At 43.3% G+C, this 17382-nt stretch overlaps 1 protein-coding gene across 3 annotated transcripts in view; it reads left to right on the forward strand.

The window, feature by feature from the left end:
• The window catches only part of coasy (CoA synthase), a 90149-nt gene that overhangs the window by 61576 nt on the left and 11191 nt on the right, over positions 1-17382 (forward strand). For all 3 annotated transcript variants that reach the window (XM_072561138.1, XM_072561140.1, XM_072561139.1), the window contains exon 7: positions 9175-9259. In XM_072561138.1, coding sequence (XP_072417239.1) covers positions 9175-9259 — 85 coding nt within the window. The remainder of the gene's footprint in view (positions 1-9174; positions 9260-17382) is intronic.

Below are 17382 nucleotides of genomic sequence, written 5' to 3' on the forward strand. Positions count from 1 at the left end.
AGAGGAGAAAGATTTATAAGGGTTCTGAGGGCAGTGTTTTCACACAGAGGGTAGTGCATGTATGGAATGAATTGCCAGAGGAAGTGGTAACTGCAGGACAGTTAGAACATTTAAGAGATATTTGGATAGGCACATGAATAAGAAAGGTTTAGAGGGATATGTGCGAAGCGTGGGAAATGGGATTAGTTTAGTTTGGGAAACTTGGTCAGAATGAATGAGTTGGACCGAAAGGTCTGTTTCCATGCTGTATGACTCTGACTCTATCACTCTGCGAATTTTAGCTGATATGATTCTGGATGTATCTTGTCTCTTCCATTCCTACAGCACATTTGGAAATTGAGTTATAGAGTCATAGAGTTATGTAGCACGAAACAGACTCTTTGATCCATTGACCATTTGGTCCATGTCGATCAGATGCCCTGATTTACTATTGGCCTATTTGCTAGCATTTGATCCATATCCTTCTAAACCCTTCTTATTCAAGTACCCATCCAGATGCATTTTAGATGTGGTGATTGTATCAGTCTCCACCACTCCCTCTGACAGCTCATACCATACATGCACCACCTTCTACAAACTTTGGCCTTTTAAATCTTTTCCCTCACTTTAAATCTATGTCGTCTAGTTTTGGACCACTCTACCTTGGGAGAAAGACTTTGGCTATTCAACCTAGCCTTACCCCTCATGATTTTATAGATCTCTGTAATCCCTCATTCTCTGACACCCTAGTCTATTAAACCTCTTTAGCTCAAACCCTCCAATCCCAGCAATATCCATGTAAATCCTTTTGAACCTTTTAAATTTAACAACATCCTTCCTATACCAAGAGACTAGAATTGAGTGCAGTATTCCAAAAGTGGCCTAATCAATGTCCTGTACAGCCAAACATGACATCCCAACTCGTGTACTCCGTGCACTGTCCAATAAAGGCAAGCGTACCAAATGCTGCCTTCACTACCCTGTCTACCTGCAACTCCACTTTCAAGGAACTGTATACCTGCACCCAAGGTCTCTTTGTTCAACAACAGTCCCCAGACCTTACCATTCAGTGAATAGGTCCTGCTCCGATTTGCCTTACCAAAACGCAATACCTTACATTTATCTAAATTAAACTCCATCTGTGAGTCATTGGTTCATCTGAACAAGGTCATGTTGTATTCTGAGACAGCCTCTTTCACTATCCACTACACCACCTATTTTGCACCGATATCTGCAAACCTACTAACCATTCCTCCTATATTCACATCCAAATAATTTATACAAATAACAAAAAGTAGTGGACCCAGCACCGATCTTTGTGGCATATTGCTGGTCACAGGCCTCCAGTCGGAAAAACAGGCCTCCAGTCGGAAAAACAGCCCTCCACCACCACCCTCTTTCTCCTATCTTCAAGCCAATTTTGTATTGAAATGGCTGGCTCTTCATGGATTTCATGTGATTTAACTTTGCTAACCAGTCTACCATATGGAATCTTGTCACATGCCTTGCTGAAGACCATATAGACAATGTCCACCACTCTGCCTTTATCAATCTTCTTTGTCACTTCTTCAAAAAAAACTCAAACAAGTTAGTGAGACACAAGTTCCCATACACAAGGCCATGTTAACTATCCCTAATCAGTCTTTACCTTTCCAAATATGTGTAAATCCTGACCCTCCGAATCCCCTCCAATAACTTACCCACCACTGATGTCAGGCTCACCAGGCTGTAGTTCCCTGGCTTTTCCTTAACACCTTTCTTAGAAATGACACCAAATTATTCACCTTCTAATCTTCTGTCACCTCACCCATGGCTATTGATGATCTCAGCAAGGGGCTCAGCAATCGCTTCCCACAAAGTTCTGGAATACACCTGCTCAAGACCTGTAGTAATATCTGCCATTATAAGTTTTAAGATGTCCAGCATGTACTCCTCTGTAATGTGGGCACCTTCCAAGATATCACTATTTAGTTCTCCATGTTCTTTAGCTTCCACATCCTTCTCCATAGTAAATACTGATGCTAAGTACTCAGTTAGCACTTCATCTATCTCCTGTGGTCCCACACATAAATGACATTGTTGATATTTAAGGGGCCCTATTCTCTTCCTTGATACTCTTTTGTCCTTAATGTATTTATAAAATCTCTTTGGATTCTCCTTAATTCTATTTGCTAAAGTTTTAAAGAATTATTAAAAATATAAATTGCAACTTCTATTAATTAATGATTCAATCATAGTGTAATTGAGGTACTTCTAATATAATTGATGGTTGATTTGCTGCTCAATTTAATTTGTGTTCGGAGAAGTCTGATTGTTAATAGGACAAGATGCTTCTTTCAAAGATAGTGCATTAATACAGAAAGTAACTACCTCTTTCCTGTCTTAGACTATCAAAATATGTGTATATTGTCTCTAAAAATAGCAAAATAATTAAATATCTAATTAAAATCTAAGACATAGAATTACTTACAGCTGTTGCTCAAAGCTTAAGACATCCTTCCCTTCCAGGGTAATGTGATGTAGGCTAGACACCTTTTCAGGGCGAAAAATGACAGCCTTTGACCATAACATCCACTGTACCCTGAAGATGGCTGCACAGGTGGATAGAGTGGTCAAGTGGGCATATGGTATGCTTGCCTTCATCAAATGGGGTATTGAGTATAAGAGCTGGCAAGTCATGTTAAAATTGTACAAGGTATTGGTTCAGCCGCATTTAGAACACTGTGTACAGGTTTGGTCACCACATTACCAAAAGGATGTCCGACGCTTTGGAAAGGGTGCAGAAAAGGTTTATGAGGATGTTGCCTGGTATGGAAGGTGCTCGCTATGAAAAGAGATTGTGTAGGTTAGGAATGTTTTCATTAGAAAAAAGGAGATTGAGAGGGGGGGGACCTGTTTGAGATCGACAAAATCATGAAGGGTGAAGACAGGGTGGATAGAGGTAAGCTTTTTCCCAGGGTGAGGGATTCAAAAATGAGAGGTAACGCGTTCAAGGTGAAAGGTGAAAAATTTAAGGGGGATACACACGGAAAGTACTTTACACAGAGGGTGGTAGGTGTCTGGAATGTGTTGCCAGCAGAGGTGGTAGAGGCAGGCACAGTGGATTCATTTAAGGTGCGTCTGGACAGATGCATGAGTGGATGGGGAGCAGAGAGATACAGATGCTTAGGAATTGGGTGACAGGTTTAGACATTGGATTTGGATTGGAGGGCCGAAGGACCTGTTCCTGGGCTGTAAATTTTCTTTGTACTTTGTACTTGGTTCTTTATAAGGACCAGAAATCCCTCACCATCCACTCCATCTCCTTCTCTGACTATTATCTGAGGTTAAATAAGATTACATAGAACCTTTCGCTCTTAATTGAGTTTCTGATCCTGTATACTATCAATAGATGGGCTTTTGTGGTGCAATGGTAGTGTCCCTACCTCTGAACAATGAGGCCTGGGTTCAAGTCCCTCCTGCGGCAGAGGTGTGGAATAACATTTCTAAACATTAATTAGAAAATATGTATATCCTATCCATCAACAAGACCCATTTTCACCTGCCATCATTTAATCTGCTGAAACTCTTATTCATGCCTTTGCTCCCTGCAGGTTTGACTGTTTTACTGCCCTCCTGACTGAACGCCTGCCTTACACCCTTAATAGGCGTCAGCTCACCTAAAACACTACATGCCATATCTAATATTGAGCTAAGTTCCAATTATTTGTCATCCTGTGTTTGCTGACCTTCATTCCTCCTGGCCTTGCAATGTCTTGAATCTCTCCATTTTAAAATTGTCGTCCTTATGTTCAAAGCCCTCCATGGGTTGAACCTGTGTTATGATTGGGGCTTGACTGTCCATATTTCTGCAACTGCCTCCTTACAAACTTCATATTTGTCTGCTCACCTTCAATTATGACCACTTACACATTTTCATATTTAATTTCTGCACTATTGGCAGCTGAGCCTTGAACTGCCTGTTGAAAGCAGAGTCTTTGAATAATTTTAAGGCAGAGATGGATTATTCATAAACAAGGAGATGAAAAATAATTGGAGCTGAGGGAAATATGAAGTAATCACATCAGCTATGCTCCTATTGAATAGTACAGCAGGCTTGTGGTGTTGCGTGGTTCCTCCTCTTCATTTGTCTGTATGTCTTGACCCAAAGCTCTGGAATTCCCTCCATAAACCAGTCTCCTACTTTAAGAAACTCATTACAGACTACCTCTTTGAGTAGACCTTTGGTCACCCACCCTATTATCTCCTTATATAGCTCACTGTCTTTTTTTTACTGCATGAAAGGAACTTTGTACATTGTTCTTCTCTTTACCTGAACTCATCTAGACAAGTGGAGAGTATTCCATCATACTCCTGGTTTGTGTCTTGTAAGACAGTGAACAGCTTTCCACAGGTTAGATGAATTAGAATCATATAATATTTATAGCACAGAAAGGGGCCACTTAACCTAATCTTTCTGTGCCAGTCGAAAAAAATCTACCAAGCTATATCACACTTTTCACAGTCCTGCAGCGTATGGAGTACTGCATGCAGCTTTGGTCTTCTTACTTGAGAAAGGATATACTGGCACAAGAAAGGCTGCAGAGGAGTTTCACTAGGTTGATTCCAGAGTTGAGGGGATTAGCTTATGTGGAGAGACTGAGTAGACTGCAATTATATTAATTGGAATTTAGAAGAATGAGGGTTGATCTTCCAGAACCACATAAAATCATGAAGGGAATAGACAGGATAGAAGAAGAGATTTCCACTGGCAGGTGTAACTAGGACAAGAGCGCATAACCTCAAAATTTGGGGTAACAGATTTAGAAATGAATTGAGAAGGAATTTATTCACCCAGAGGGTTATGAACCTTTGGAATTCCCTTCCAACTGAAGTAGTTGAGGCTTTCTCAGTAAATGTTTATAAAACTAAGATAAATTTTTGAACAGTAAAGGAATTAAGGATTATGGTGAGAGGGTGGGTAAGTGGACCTGAGGCCACGAGAAGATCAGCCATGATCTTATTGAATGGTGGAGCAAGCTGAAGGGGCCAGATGGCCTACTCCTACTCCTTGTTCATATCGTACTCAAGGTCATAAGACATAGGAGTAGAAGTAAGGCCACTCGACCCATCGAGTGCACTCTGCCATTTAATTATGGCTGATGGGCATTTTAATTCCATGTACCTGCACTCTCCCCATAGTCCTTAATTCCTTGCGAGGTCAAGAATTTATCAATCTCTGCTTTGAAGACATTTAACATCCCAGCCTCCACTGAGCTCCCTGGCACTGAATTTCACAGGCCTAACACACTCTAGCTAAAGAAATGTCTCCTCAATTCCATTCTAAATTGACCCCCTGTAATTCTAAGGCTGTGGCGACGGGTCCTAGTCTCCCAGCCTAATGGAAATAAATTCCCAGCATCCACCCTTTCTGAATCATGCTTTATGCTGTAAGTTTCAATTAGATCTCTTCTAAACTGTAATGAATACAATCCCAGGATCCTCAGCCACTCATTGTATGTTAGGCCCATCATTCCAGGGTTCATCCGTGTGAATCTCCACTGGACACACTGCAGTGCCAGTATAACCTTCCTGAGGTGTGGGGCCCAATATTGAACACAGTATTCTAAGTGGGGCCTAACCAGAGCTTTATAAAGTCTCAGAAGCACATCCCACTTTTTATATTCCAACCCTCTTAAGATAAATGACAACATTACATTTGCTTTCTTAACCACAGACTCAACCTACAAGTCAACCTTTAGAGAATCCTGGACTAGCACTCCCAGATCCCTTTGTACTTTAGCTTTGTGAATTTTCTCACCATTTAGAAAATAGTACATGTATTCTTTTTTCCAAAGTGCAGGACCTCGCATATGTTCATGTTGAATTTCATCAGCCATTTCCTGGGCCACTCTTCTAAACTGTCTAAATCTTTCTGCAGCCTCTCCACCTCCTCAGTACTACCTGCCTGGCCGCCTAACTTCGTATCGTCGGCGAACTTTGCTAGAATGCCCCCAGTCCCTACACCCAGATCATTAATATATAAAATGAACAGCTGCGGCCCCAACTCTGAACCCTGCGGGACACCACTTGTCACTAGCTGCCATTCTGAAAAAGAACATTTTATCCCAACTCTCTCTGCCTTCTGTCAGACAGCCAATCCTCAATCCATGCCTGTAGCTCACCGCGAACACCATGGGCCCTCACCTTACTCAGCAGCCTCCCATGAGGCACTTTATCAAAGGCCCTTTGGAAATCTAGGTAGATAACATCCACTGGATTTCCCTGATCTAACCTACTTGTTACCTATTCAAAGAATTCTAATAGGTTTGTCAGGTATGACCTCCCCTTACTAAATCCATGCTGACTTGTTCTAATCCGACCCTGCACTTCCAAGAATTTAGAATTCTTATCCTTAACGATGGATTCTAGAATCTTACCTACAACTGAGGTTAGGCTAATCGGCCTATAATTTTCCATCTTTTGTCTTGATCCTTTCTTGAACAAGGGGGTTACAACAGCGATTTTCCCATCATCCAGGACTTTGCCTGACTCCAGTGATTTTTGAAAGTTTAAAACCAACGCCTCTGTTATTTCTTCAGCCACCTCCCTCAGATCTCTAGGATGTAGCCCATCAGGGCCAGGAAATTTATCAAGTTCTAGACCTTTTAGCCTTTCCAGCACTTTCTCTTTTGTAATGACTAGCATACTTAACTCTGCTCCTTGACTCTCCTTAATTGTTGGGATATTGCTCATATTTTCCACTGTGAAGACTGACACACAGTAATTATTAAGTTATTCAGCTGTTTCCTTATCTCCTATTACTAGCCTTCCTGCATGAATTTGGAGATGCCCAATTTCTACTTTTGCCTCTCATTTGTTTTTTATTTATTGAAAGAAACTTTTACTATCATTTCTAATATTACTGACGAGCATTTGATCCTCTCCTTCCTTATTTCTCTTTTTGTTTTCCACTGTTTGTTTTTGTAGTCTTCCCAATCTTCTGATTTCGCAGTGCTCTTGGCCACTTTATAGGCTCTCTCTTTTTCTATGAAACATTTCCTGACTTCCTTTGTCAGCCATGGCTATTTAATCCCACCTCCGATAATCTTTCTTTTCTCTGGGATGAACCTCTGTACTGTGTCCTCAATTACACCCAGAAACTCCTGCCATTGTTGCTCTACTGTCTTCCCCACTAGGCTCTGTTTCCAGTCGATTTTCGTCAGTTTCTCTCTCATGGCCCTGTAATTACCTTTCTTTAACTGTAACACCATTACATCCGATTTTGCCTTCTCTCTTTCAAACTGTAGACTGAACTCTACCATATTATGATCGCTGCTTTCTAAGTGTTCCCTTACTTTAAGATCTTTTATAAACTCTGGCTCATTACATAGCACCCAAGTCCAGAATAACCTGCTCCCTTGTGGGCTCCATCACAAGCTGTTCCAAAAAGCTATTCTGTAAGCATTCCATAAATTCCCTTTCTTTGGATCCACCGGCAACATTGTTCACCCAGTCCATTTGCATATTGAAGTTCCCCATGATCACTGTAACCTTGCCTTTCTGACATGCCATACCTATTTCCTGGTACATCTTGCACCCCACTCCTGGCCACAGCTGGAAGGTCTGTACATAACTCCCATTATGGTTTAGATTAGATTAAATTAGATTAGATTACTTACAGTGTGGAAACAGGCCCTTCGGCCCAACAAGTCCACACCGCCCCGCCGAAGCGTAACCCACCCATACCCCTACATCTAGATCTAGATCTACCCCTTACCTAACACTACGGGCAATTTAGCATAGCCAATTCACCTGACCTGCGCATCTTTGGACTGTGGGAGGAAACCGGAGCACCTGGAGGAAACCCACCCAGACACGGGGAGAACGTGCAAACTCCACACAGTCAGTCGCCTGAGGCGGGAATTGAACCCGGGTCTCTGGCGCTGTGAGGCAGCAGCGCTAACCACTGTGCCACCGTGCCTTTGTGGTTCTTCAACTCCACCTATACAGACTCCACATCATCTGACCCTATATCATTCAGCGCCATAGATTTAATTTCATTCTTAACTAACAAGGCAACCCTGCCCCCCTACCCACCTCCCTGTCTTTTCGATAAGTTGTAAACCCTTGCCAGTCCCGAACCTCCTGCAGCCACATCTCTGATGCCTACCACAACATAACCATTCACGATGATTTGTACCGTTAATTCATCTACTTTGTTACGAATACTATGGGCATTCAGGTAAAGTGCCTTAATGCTAATTTTCTTAAAGTCATGATTTCCAAAGTACACATCCAGACATCTTTTAAATGAGTTGAGGTTTTCTGCCTCGACAATCCTTTCAAGCAATGAGTTCCAGACCATAACCATCCTTTGAGTGCAAATATTTTTGGTCATTTCCCCTTTAATTTTTCTGCCAACTATTGGAATTCCCAGCTTCTGACTTGCCTTTATTGCAAGAGTACTTATGTGACTGGCAGTTTATGGTTAGGTTTCTAGTCAGTGGTAACCCCAAGACGTCAACGGTGGGGCTTCAGTGCTGATAATGCATGTCAAGGGGATATCATTAGGTTCTGACTTATTGGAGATGGTCATTACCTGACATTTTGTATAGTGTGAATTAAACTTGCCATGTAACAAGGCTGAATATTGTCTAGGTCTTGCTGCATATAGACAAAGACTGTTTCTGAGCAGTTGTATATGGTATTGTCAGTGAACTAACCCTTATTCTGTCTTTGTGATAGAGAAAAGGTCATTACTGGAGGTGGTTGAAGTAGAACACTACATTTTGAAATTCCTGTAATAATGTCTGTGGCTGAGATGATTGACCACCAACAATCTGTCTTCCCTTTTACAGAGAATTTTTCCCTTGATTCCCATTGACTTCAGTTTTGTTAAGACTCCTTGATGACTTGCTTTGTCCTTCACATGGAGGCACCATTTGACTTCTTGAGTGCAACTCTTTTTGTTTAGTACAGACCAAGACTGAAATGACAAAACTGTTCCTGACAGAACGCAAACTGAGCATCAGTGATCATTTAATGTTTGTTAGTGTTGCCTATTGATACTGTTAACATCCCATCCATCACATTCTGTACTATTGATGGTGATGACCTTTCAATTACTTGAAACACAGAATTTTTATTATTACCAAATAAGAGAAATTTTGAGTACCAAGAATATGCTTTCATAGTATATATTTTATGTTTAAGGCAATGCTCAAACGTCTAACAGATATTGTCTGGCCAGAAACTGCCATTCTTGTGAAGCAGAAAATTGATGATGCTGGTGTAGAAGGTAAGTGCCAAGGATCCAACATTGCACTGCCAAATGAACATTATTTTTGATGAAAATGACCGCAACCCAAGATCTGTCAAATTGTTTAAATTTTAACTTGAATTTCTCACTCTTCAAGAAGTCTTTTGTGGTAGGAATTTACCTCTGGAAACCAATTTGTAATTTAAGTATTCAGTGAGATCCAAGTCGTGACTTTCTACTCCCCTACAAAGGATGGCTGATTGATCATCCTTCCTGTAAACTTGTTTTTTTTTTCAGTTTTGCTGGATATTCAGGGATGAGATTTTCTTTCTGTGTACAGTGTTTGATGGCAGCTTTGCATTAACATAGAAGTTGGACCGAAGGGTCTGTTTCAGTGCTGTACATCTCTATGACTCTATAAAAGATGCACATATGATGTGGGTCAGACACCAACTGAAACCTTGTGCCTGGAAATCAGGCAAGGTGTACTGTGGTTCAGTGTCAGAAAGTTGGGTGTGTTTTCAAAATGTCAATTCTGGCAATTACATACCCCGCTTAAGGCCCTTTTGCACAAACTAATCATAGAACTGCTGACAGCTTCTGAAAACTCTATTTAATTCATTATTCAAATATTAACTACTATAAAAGTGTTACCTTAATATTGCTGTATTTATGTCAAATTGTTTGCTGGCCTGCAAGAGGTGGATTGATGGTGTTATGGGGAAAAATCACCAGGCTCAGAGTCAGGGTCAGGGTTCAACGACAAAGTTTATTGTACAATGAAATACCGAAGCTCCAGGGAGAGAAAGATACCAACAGCACAGTGGTCAGCTGCGATTCTTCTCTTGACCTCGAGCACATGTCAAGATACTCTTATACATCTTGTGATACAATAGGTCAGTGATGAGATTATTTTCTTTGTAACATGATTTGATTATGGCAATCATTGCAGAATCATTGATAGTTTGGATACAGTCATTGTCAGTTCCAGCGCAGCCTTTGTTAATTTCAGCGCAGTCGTTGTTAGTTTTAAATGCAGACATTGTCAGTTTCAATGTCTGTGTGGAAGTCCATTGCTGTAGTAATGGGCACTAATCTCTCTTCCTGAGAAGGACGATTACTGCAGTACTGGCTATTACCACTTTTGTATTGAGTTCGAATCAAGCTGTTAACATTTCTGTCAAATGTGTTGGCTGGACCCAGACACTTCGGTGGGCACAGTACGTTACTCATGTGTATTTTCTCCCTCACCCACCTTAAACTAATCAACTAAGTTGTGAGTTCATTGTTGTGGCCCTAGGCAGTGTATGTATTTGCTCTGCTGTCTCTCTCCATATTGTGGTCTGGCAGCCAACTTATGTGTCAAGTGGCTGACTGATGAATTGTCTGCCCATGGTCACATTCAAGCATGCCTGCTTGCTGCAGGTAAACTGTCCCATGGTGACTGTACAGCGCTGATGAGTGCACTGGACACATGAGGCATTTTTGGGAATCAGGGCATAAAAGCATCCTCATCCCTGTCCTGTGAAACAGAATGGGTAATTACCATGTTTTAAGTGGGTCTTCCCTTCCCTAGGTTCGGGTGCTCGGCCCCATGGGCCGGTTGTCCTGTTCAACTGCATACTTCTACCCTGGAGTATTTTCCTATCTGCCCTTTACACGGCGCTCCCGAGATGTCCACTGTATAGAGGTCACGAGGGGTCCACACTGGAGTGGCCACAAATAGAGATTCCACTGATCGCGCCAGTGGGTAGCAGACAGTTTGGTTCTCGTGCAGGCTTAGGTGGGTTTTATAGAAGAGGTTATCCTCAAATCATGACATGCTCCCGACAGTTGTGACACTTAAACACAGTGAAATACATATAGATATATACATTTTGCAGTCAAAATAAAGTTATCAGTCAAAGTCTTTGCTTGTGTCAGGAGGTGCAGTCGTGCTTCGGTATGGTTTGTTCTGTTGTGTTTTCAGTACTCCCCCTGGGATGACCGTCTTGTCCACTGTTCCTGTTTGCACCTGGGGAATAGTCAATGACTGGAAGTGAGCAGAGAAGGTGGTAGCACCAGCGTGTATACAGAACACTTTGATCGAACTGCACCATGGGCACAGGAGTCTTTAAATGATCTTAGTTGGGGTCCAGTCCTTCCATGTGCCTTTTCTTTTAATATCTATACAGGCACAGGTGTCTCCGCTTATTACCACCTCGTATGGCCCATACCATTTTGGGGCAAAGCCTGGTTTGTCACGCAATGCTCGCACTAGGAAACAGCTTCCTGTTGCTGGGACCTCAGGGAAGATTTCAAGTTCCCCTGCCTTGTCCTTTTTGTTTTGTTTAACAATTACAGATTTCTGCTTCCCTTTCAATTGGGCGCTCAATTCTATCACATATCACTGAATTTTGTCTTTTAGTGGACCCACATCATTGCCACCTGTGATTATTGTCTCTGGCAAGTGCATTGCTTGCCCGGTCATTAATTCATATGGTGTTAGCCCAGTTGCCTGACTCGAGATGGCTCTTAACTTCATTAGTATGACTGGCAGCACTTCTGCCTGAGGTTTGTATAGCCTTAGTTAAAGTATTTTTGAGCATTCTATTCATTCTCTCTACCATCCCTGAGTTCTGGCGGTGATAGGGGATTAGGGAATGTGAAATTATTGTCTAATGCTGAGTAATTGGCAGGCAGTCTTCATGACCTTGCCTGTAAAATGTGTCCCTTGGTTGAAGTCAATCTGGAGGAGGTACCCCACCCCCTCCCACACCTAGGGATACCTCCTCCGCTAATATTCTGGCTACAGTGGTTGCAGTGCAGATTTTGGTAGGGAGTGCTTCTACCCACCGCGTGAATTGGTCTATGATGACCAGGCAGTACGTTTCCCCATGGGAGGGTGGTAGTGGCCCTGTAAAATCCACCTGAAGGTGTTCCCAGGATCCCCTACATCTGGGCTGGTGTCCACTCTTAACTTTTATGGGTCTCCCTGGGTTATGTTGTGCAGTACTTGGATCTGCGGCAGTACTTGATCATGTCTCTTCCCATTCCCTTCCACCACCACTTGCAAAGAAGCCTCTCTACCTGTATGGGAGAGCCCATGGTGCAGTTCGATCAAAGTGTTCTGTATACACGCTGGTGCTACCACCTTCTCTGCTCACTTCCAGATACCATCCTCCCCTTTGAATGCCCCCTGCAGTTCCCATTGCTCTCTCTCTACCTGTGGAATGACCTCCTGTACCTGCTGAATTTGGATAGCTTCTTTCGCTAGTTCAATAGTGGCTATTGCAGGCTCGTTAATGGCTTCTTGCTCTAGGGCTTTCTGAACTGCTCGGTCTGCTGCCTGGTTTCCTATGAATTTTAGCCAGTTTGGGCTCTCTTTTGCTGGCTCCCTTTGGGCTTTTATTTTTATTACTGCAGCCTCTTTTGGCTGTTCACTGGCACACAATAGTGCCTGAATTCTTAATTGGTGTCTGACAGGGGATCTCCTCCCACAATGGTGAACTCTATTCTACCCCCTGCCACGAAGTAGTCATGGACTACACCAAAGGCATATTGACTGTCGGTATATATATTCACAGTTTTTCCTTTTGCTAGTTCAAGTGCTTTGGTGAGTGCTACCAGTTCTGCTACCTGTGTGGACTGACTTCCATCAATCCTTCTGGACATAACTGTTTCTAACCTATCATTTATCACAGCCCATCCTGTTTGGGGTGACTCTGCTACATATTTTCGTGACTCGTCCACAAAGAGGGTCTCCTCGGCTGAGTCTGGGGGGTATCTTTTACTTGCCTCCTATCCTTATCCCTATCTATATCCCCACAGTTGTGTGGTTCCCCTGCGTCTAGAATTCCTTCAGCTGGGTTTTCTCCCGTATCCCTAACAATTACCACGGACCGAATTGGGGGTGAAAGAACTGCATCCCACCTTGCCCTTCTCATACTGGAGACGGCCCTCAGTTTCCCTGTATTTAGCATCTCTACTAGAGTGTGTTTAGTGTGGAGGATGATATTCCCTGTCATTACTCGCTAACTCTAAGCAGCGCAGTCTAAGGCTGCTATGCACATGGGCAAACTGGTGACTAATGGCCCTTCTGTAGTTGAGTAGTACCCTCTGAGCCTTCTCCAACTTCCGTGGTCTTGGGTGACCACTGCAGAATAAAACCCTCCCTCATTATTACAGTAGATGTGAAAATCCTTGCTGAGATTTGGCAACCCTAGCCCGAGGCCGAAATGAGTCGAGTTTTAAGCTGACTGTATGCCTCCTCCTGTTCTGGCCCCCAGATTACATGTTCCAAGGCGGGCTTGCCTCCTTTAATTAATCTCTGGATCGGTTCAGCCAATTCTACGAACTCCAGTATAAAGCTCCGACTGTAGTTGAATAGCCCCAAGACCTTTCTGTTGGATTGCCTTCTTGTGGTCGTTGAGTATTTCTCTGAGTCCCTGGGGTATAAGATGTCCCAGGTATAAAATGCGTTTTGCCAATCTGTGCCTTTGTGGGGCTGACTTTTAACCCCGTGATTGCCAATTCATGCAATACTAGACATAAAGCTTCCTGGTGTCCTGGCCCGGACTCTGAGGCAATTAGGATATCATCTACATATTGGAGGGCAGTGCTACCCTCTGGTAAATCTACTCTCTTGAGAATGTCACTCATCACTCTGTGAAAAACAGTGGGGCTGTTGTAGAACCCTTGTGGCAGGCGAGTCCATTGTACTGTCTATTCCTTACTGTAAAGGTGAATTTATTCTGGGACTCAGGGTGTAACAGGATAGGCCAGAAACCATTGGCTATGTCTAAAACAGTAAAATTCTTGTGCTCAGGGGCCAAGCCATTTAAGATGGTGGAGGGGTCTGCTACAATGGGGTGTAATTTGGGAGTGACCTTATTTAGTCCTGTATAACCAATGGTGAGCCTGTAGCTCCCATCAGGCTTTAGTACTGGCTGCATTGGGGAATTAGTTGTACTTGTGGTTTCTTTCAGGATTCCCTGTTTCACTAGTTCTCGCACTATCTCCACACTGCTTTTTCTGCTTCAAGTTCTTTTGGATATTGCCAGTGAGGCTTATGCTCCGGTCTGGGAACCCTAATCGGGTCTGTGTTAACTAGACCTGTATCTAACTTTGTTTCTGCCCATGCTCCGGGGACGTAAGCGCAGATGGTTCCGAATCCCTCCTTTTCAAGCTTCCAGTCCCTACTGGTGACTGTAGCCAGTTTAATAGTTTCAAGGTGACTTGTAGGTTTCCCAATCTCAGTCTTCCAACTGTCCTGTCTGGGCCAAATCAATTTCCCTTTTTTGCACAGTTGATTAGAACATTATAATCTTTCATGAGATTGTTGCCCATTATGTTATCCTCATTATTTTGGCATACATAGAATTTCATAGAGATATATATATTGTTTATTTCTACAAGGGTAGTTTCGCTTAGGTAAACTGGTGTTTTATCCCCTCCCTACCCCAGTTAAGTGAATCATTTTATTTGTGCAGGATAAGGGTAGGTTTGTGATAGATACGGCCGTTGCTGTGTCGACCAATATTTCACGTTTCCTCCTCCCTCCTATAACTGTGGGCACGTAGATTCTCCCTTGCCCTCATGAATGGGGGCAGCTGGTTGTCAGCTTTGCTGATCTTCGGACTCCCACAGTTCCGCGGTGTTCCAGATGGTGTTTGGTGTGTTCCATGCTTTTCCCAGCATACTGCTTCTTGTGCAGTGGCTGCAGTATTTTACATTGTTCCCTGAAATATCCCCAGCTCATGGAACCCTACACTCTCTAGTAAAGTGTCCCTGCCAGCCACAGTGATGGCAGGATTTTTTCATTCTATTCTCGCCTCCATTCTGGTAGGCTGCTTTGTCAGGTAAAGCCTTTATTGCAGGAGCTTCTGCATCCTGCACCACACTAGCCCATTCAACTAGGGCATCATAATCCTGGGTCATTATTACTCCCATTTTCAGGGTGGCTTGGTGGGCGCTGGAGATCCCACCTTTTAAGAGCTTGGATGAATGCCGGTCTCCCTGATCTGGGTTTGCTTGACCTGAGCATTCCTGATAGACCCTAAATAATCATTCCTCATATTCAGGAGCTCCTTCTCCTTTGAGTTACTTGGGGTGGTCATGATCTTGCTCCAGTCCATGGGAGCATTTCCTAGCCCCCTCTGGATTTTTTTCTTTAAAATCGGTGAATAGGGCCTGCTGGGCATCTATCTCAGCTGTGAGGGTGATGGCATGTGTCCACTATCGCCCCCTAAAGTCTCGGACTGCTGTGGCATTGGGTCCACCAGCTACCTGCCTCCACTTGTCTGCTGGGCAAGTTGCCTGGAACAGCTGGTGTATGTCCTTCAGGTGTAGTTAGTGCCCTACCATACAGTATCCAGTTCTTCCCAGAACTGGGCATTTGCGCTCCAGAGCTGTGATTTGCTCAGGGATCCATAATCTGTTGCCTCTCCCCCGGGTGAATGGTTTATACTTTGCTTTGGTTTGTGATTCTGTCCCTTCTCTGTAATGGGCGCAAAGTTATACTCTTACATGGTTTGTCCAACAGGGGGAGCGGTTGGTCCCTGCTGGACAGTTTCATAGGAGGGAAGAGTGTCAATTTCTCTCTCCTCCAGTGTTCTTTCTAATGTGAATTCTAGATCCTTTTATCCTGTTCTCCAGCTCTTTAACTTGTTCCTGGTCTACTCATGGAGGCACTCACTTGTTCGATTAGGCTGGCTAATTGGTATACTAACATAACCCCGATCAATTTAGGTTTATTCCATTTTTGCTTATCTATCCACTGTCTGTTATGCTAATGTTTGGAATGGGTCCTAGCCACATTTTTTCATTTGCTCTGTCAATCCTTGTATTTCTCAATAAGGGAACCTTGCAGTGCCCCCTTTAAAACTTTGATCTGCCATTTAGCAGATTGTGTACATCTGGATACCACCAACAGTAAAGTGTTCCTAATCAGTGGGGACTTTTCTACCCCCTAGCCAATAATACTGTCCATACAGCCATAGCAGCCTCCTAGCAAGGTGTGCTGTCTACCGTTGGGACTTTTCTACTCTCCTGGCCTCCTCTACTGACCCAACACCTCCCAATAGGCCCAGAAACCAACCTCTAGCCTGGTATGCTCTCTACCGGTGGGATTCTTTACCCTCCCGGACACTGCCACTGTTCAAGCTCTATCATTCTACCATGGACCAACAGATATTACAGTTACTCACAATGTGCACGCTTCCCACCTTGGTAACGTGCGCTCCACTGAGGTTTGGCTCTTGGTCCTCACCACATTGGAACTTACAAGTACAAACAGCACCCAACTTTTAACTTAAACTCCAACTGGAGTCTGTTTTGTTCGCCCCTACACAGTCCAATGTTACCTGACCACAACTCCCTAGTGCCCTCGGTGCCTCAATTCCCACTTTAAATCCTACCTTCATGAGGCAGGGGGGCTAACCCTCTTAACAACCAGTTTAGGGCAGAGCTTTTGAGACAGGTATGACATTGTCCTCCGGCTGTTTCAGTACAAGCAGCAGGTTCTTACAACAGTTAGTACAGTTAAATGCTTATTCTCCACAGAAGTGCACTTAAATATTTTTAACTCCGTAAATCAGACAATACAATCAGTATACCTTTTAAACCATGTCCTTGGCCTGGTCTGACTCTTTCTGTTTGTAGATACAAATTGTCATAGAGTCACAGAGATGTACAGCATGGAAACAGACTCTTCGGTCCAACCCGTCCACGCTGACCAGATATCCCAACCAAATCTAGTCCCACCTGCCAGCACCTGGCCCATATTCCTCCAAACCTTTCCTATTCATATACCCATCCAAATGTCTTTTAAATGTTGCAATTGTACCAGCCTCCTCTGGCAGCTCTTTTCATACACTTACCACCCTCTGTGTGAAAAAGTTGCCCCTTCGGCCCCTTCGGCCAGGGTACCAGTAATAAGATCCCTGCTCGCAGAACCAATTATTATGGGAAGAATCACCAGTCTCACAGTCAGAGTCGGGTTCAATGACAGAGTGTATTGTGCAATGAAATACCAGAGCTCTGGGGAGGCAAAGACACCAACAGCACAGTGGTCAGCTGCGATTCTTCTCTTGATCCAGAGCACATGTCAAGATACTCTTATACATTTTGTGATACAATAGGTCAGTGATGAGATGATTGTCTTTGTAACATGCTTTGTTTAT

Source organism: Chiloscyllium punctatum, chromosome 42 (genome assembly GCF_047496795.1).
Source record: "Chiloscyllium punctatum isolate Juve2018m chromosome 42, sChiPun1.3, whole genome shotgun sequence".
NCBI lineage: Eukaryota > Metazoa > Chordata > Chondrichthyes > Orectolobiformes > Hemiscylliidae > Chiloscyllium > Chiloscyllium punctatum.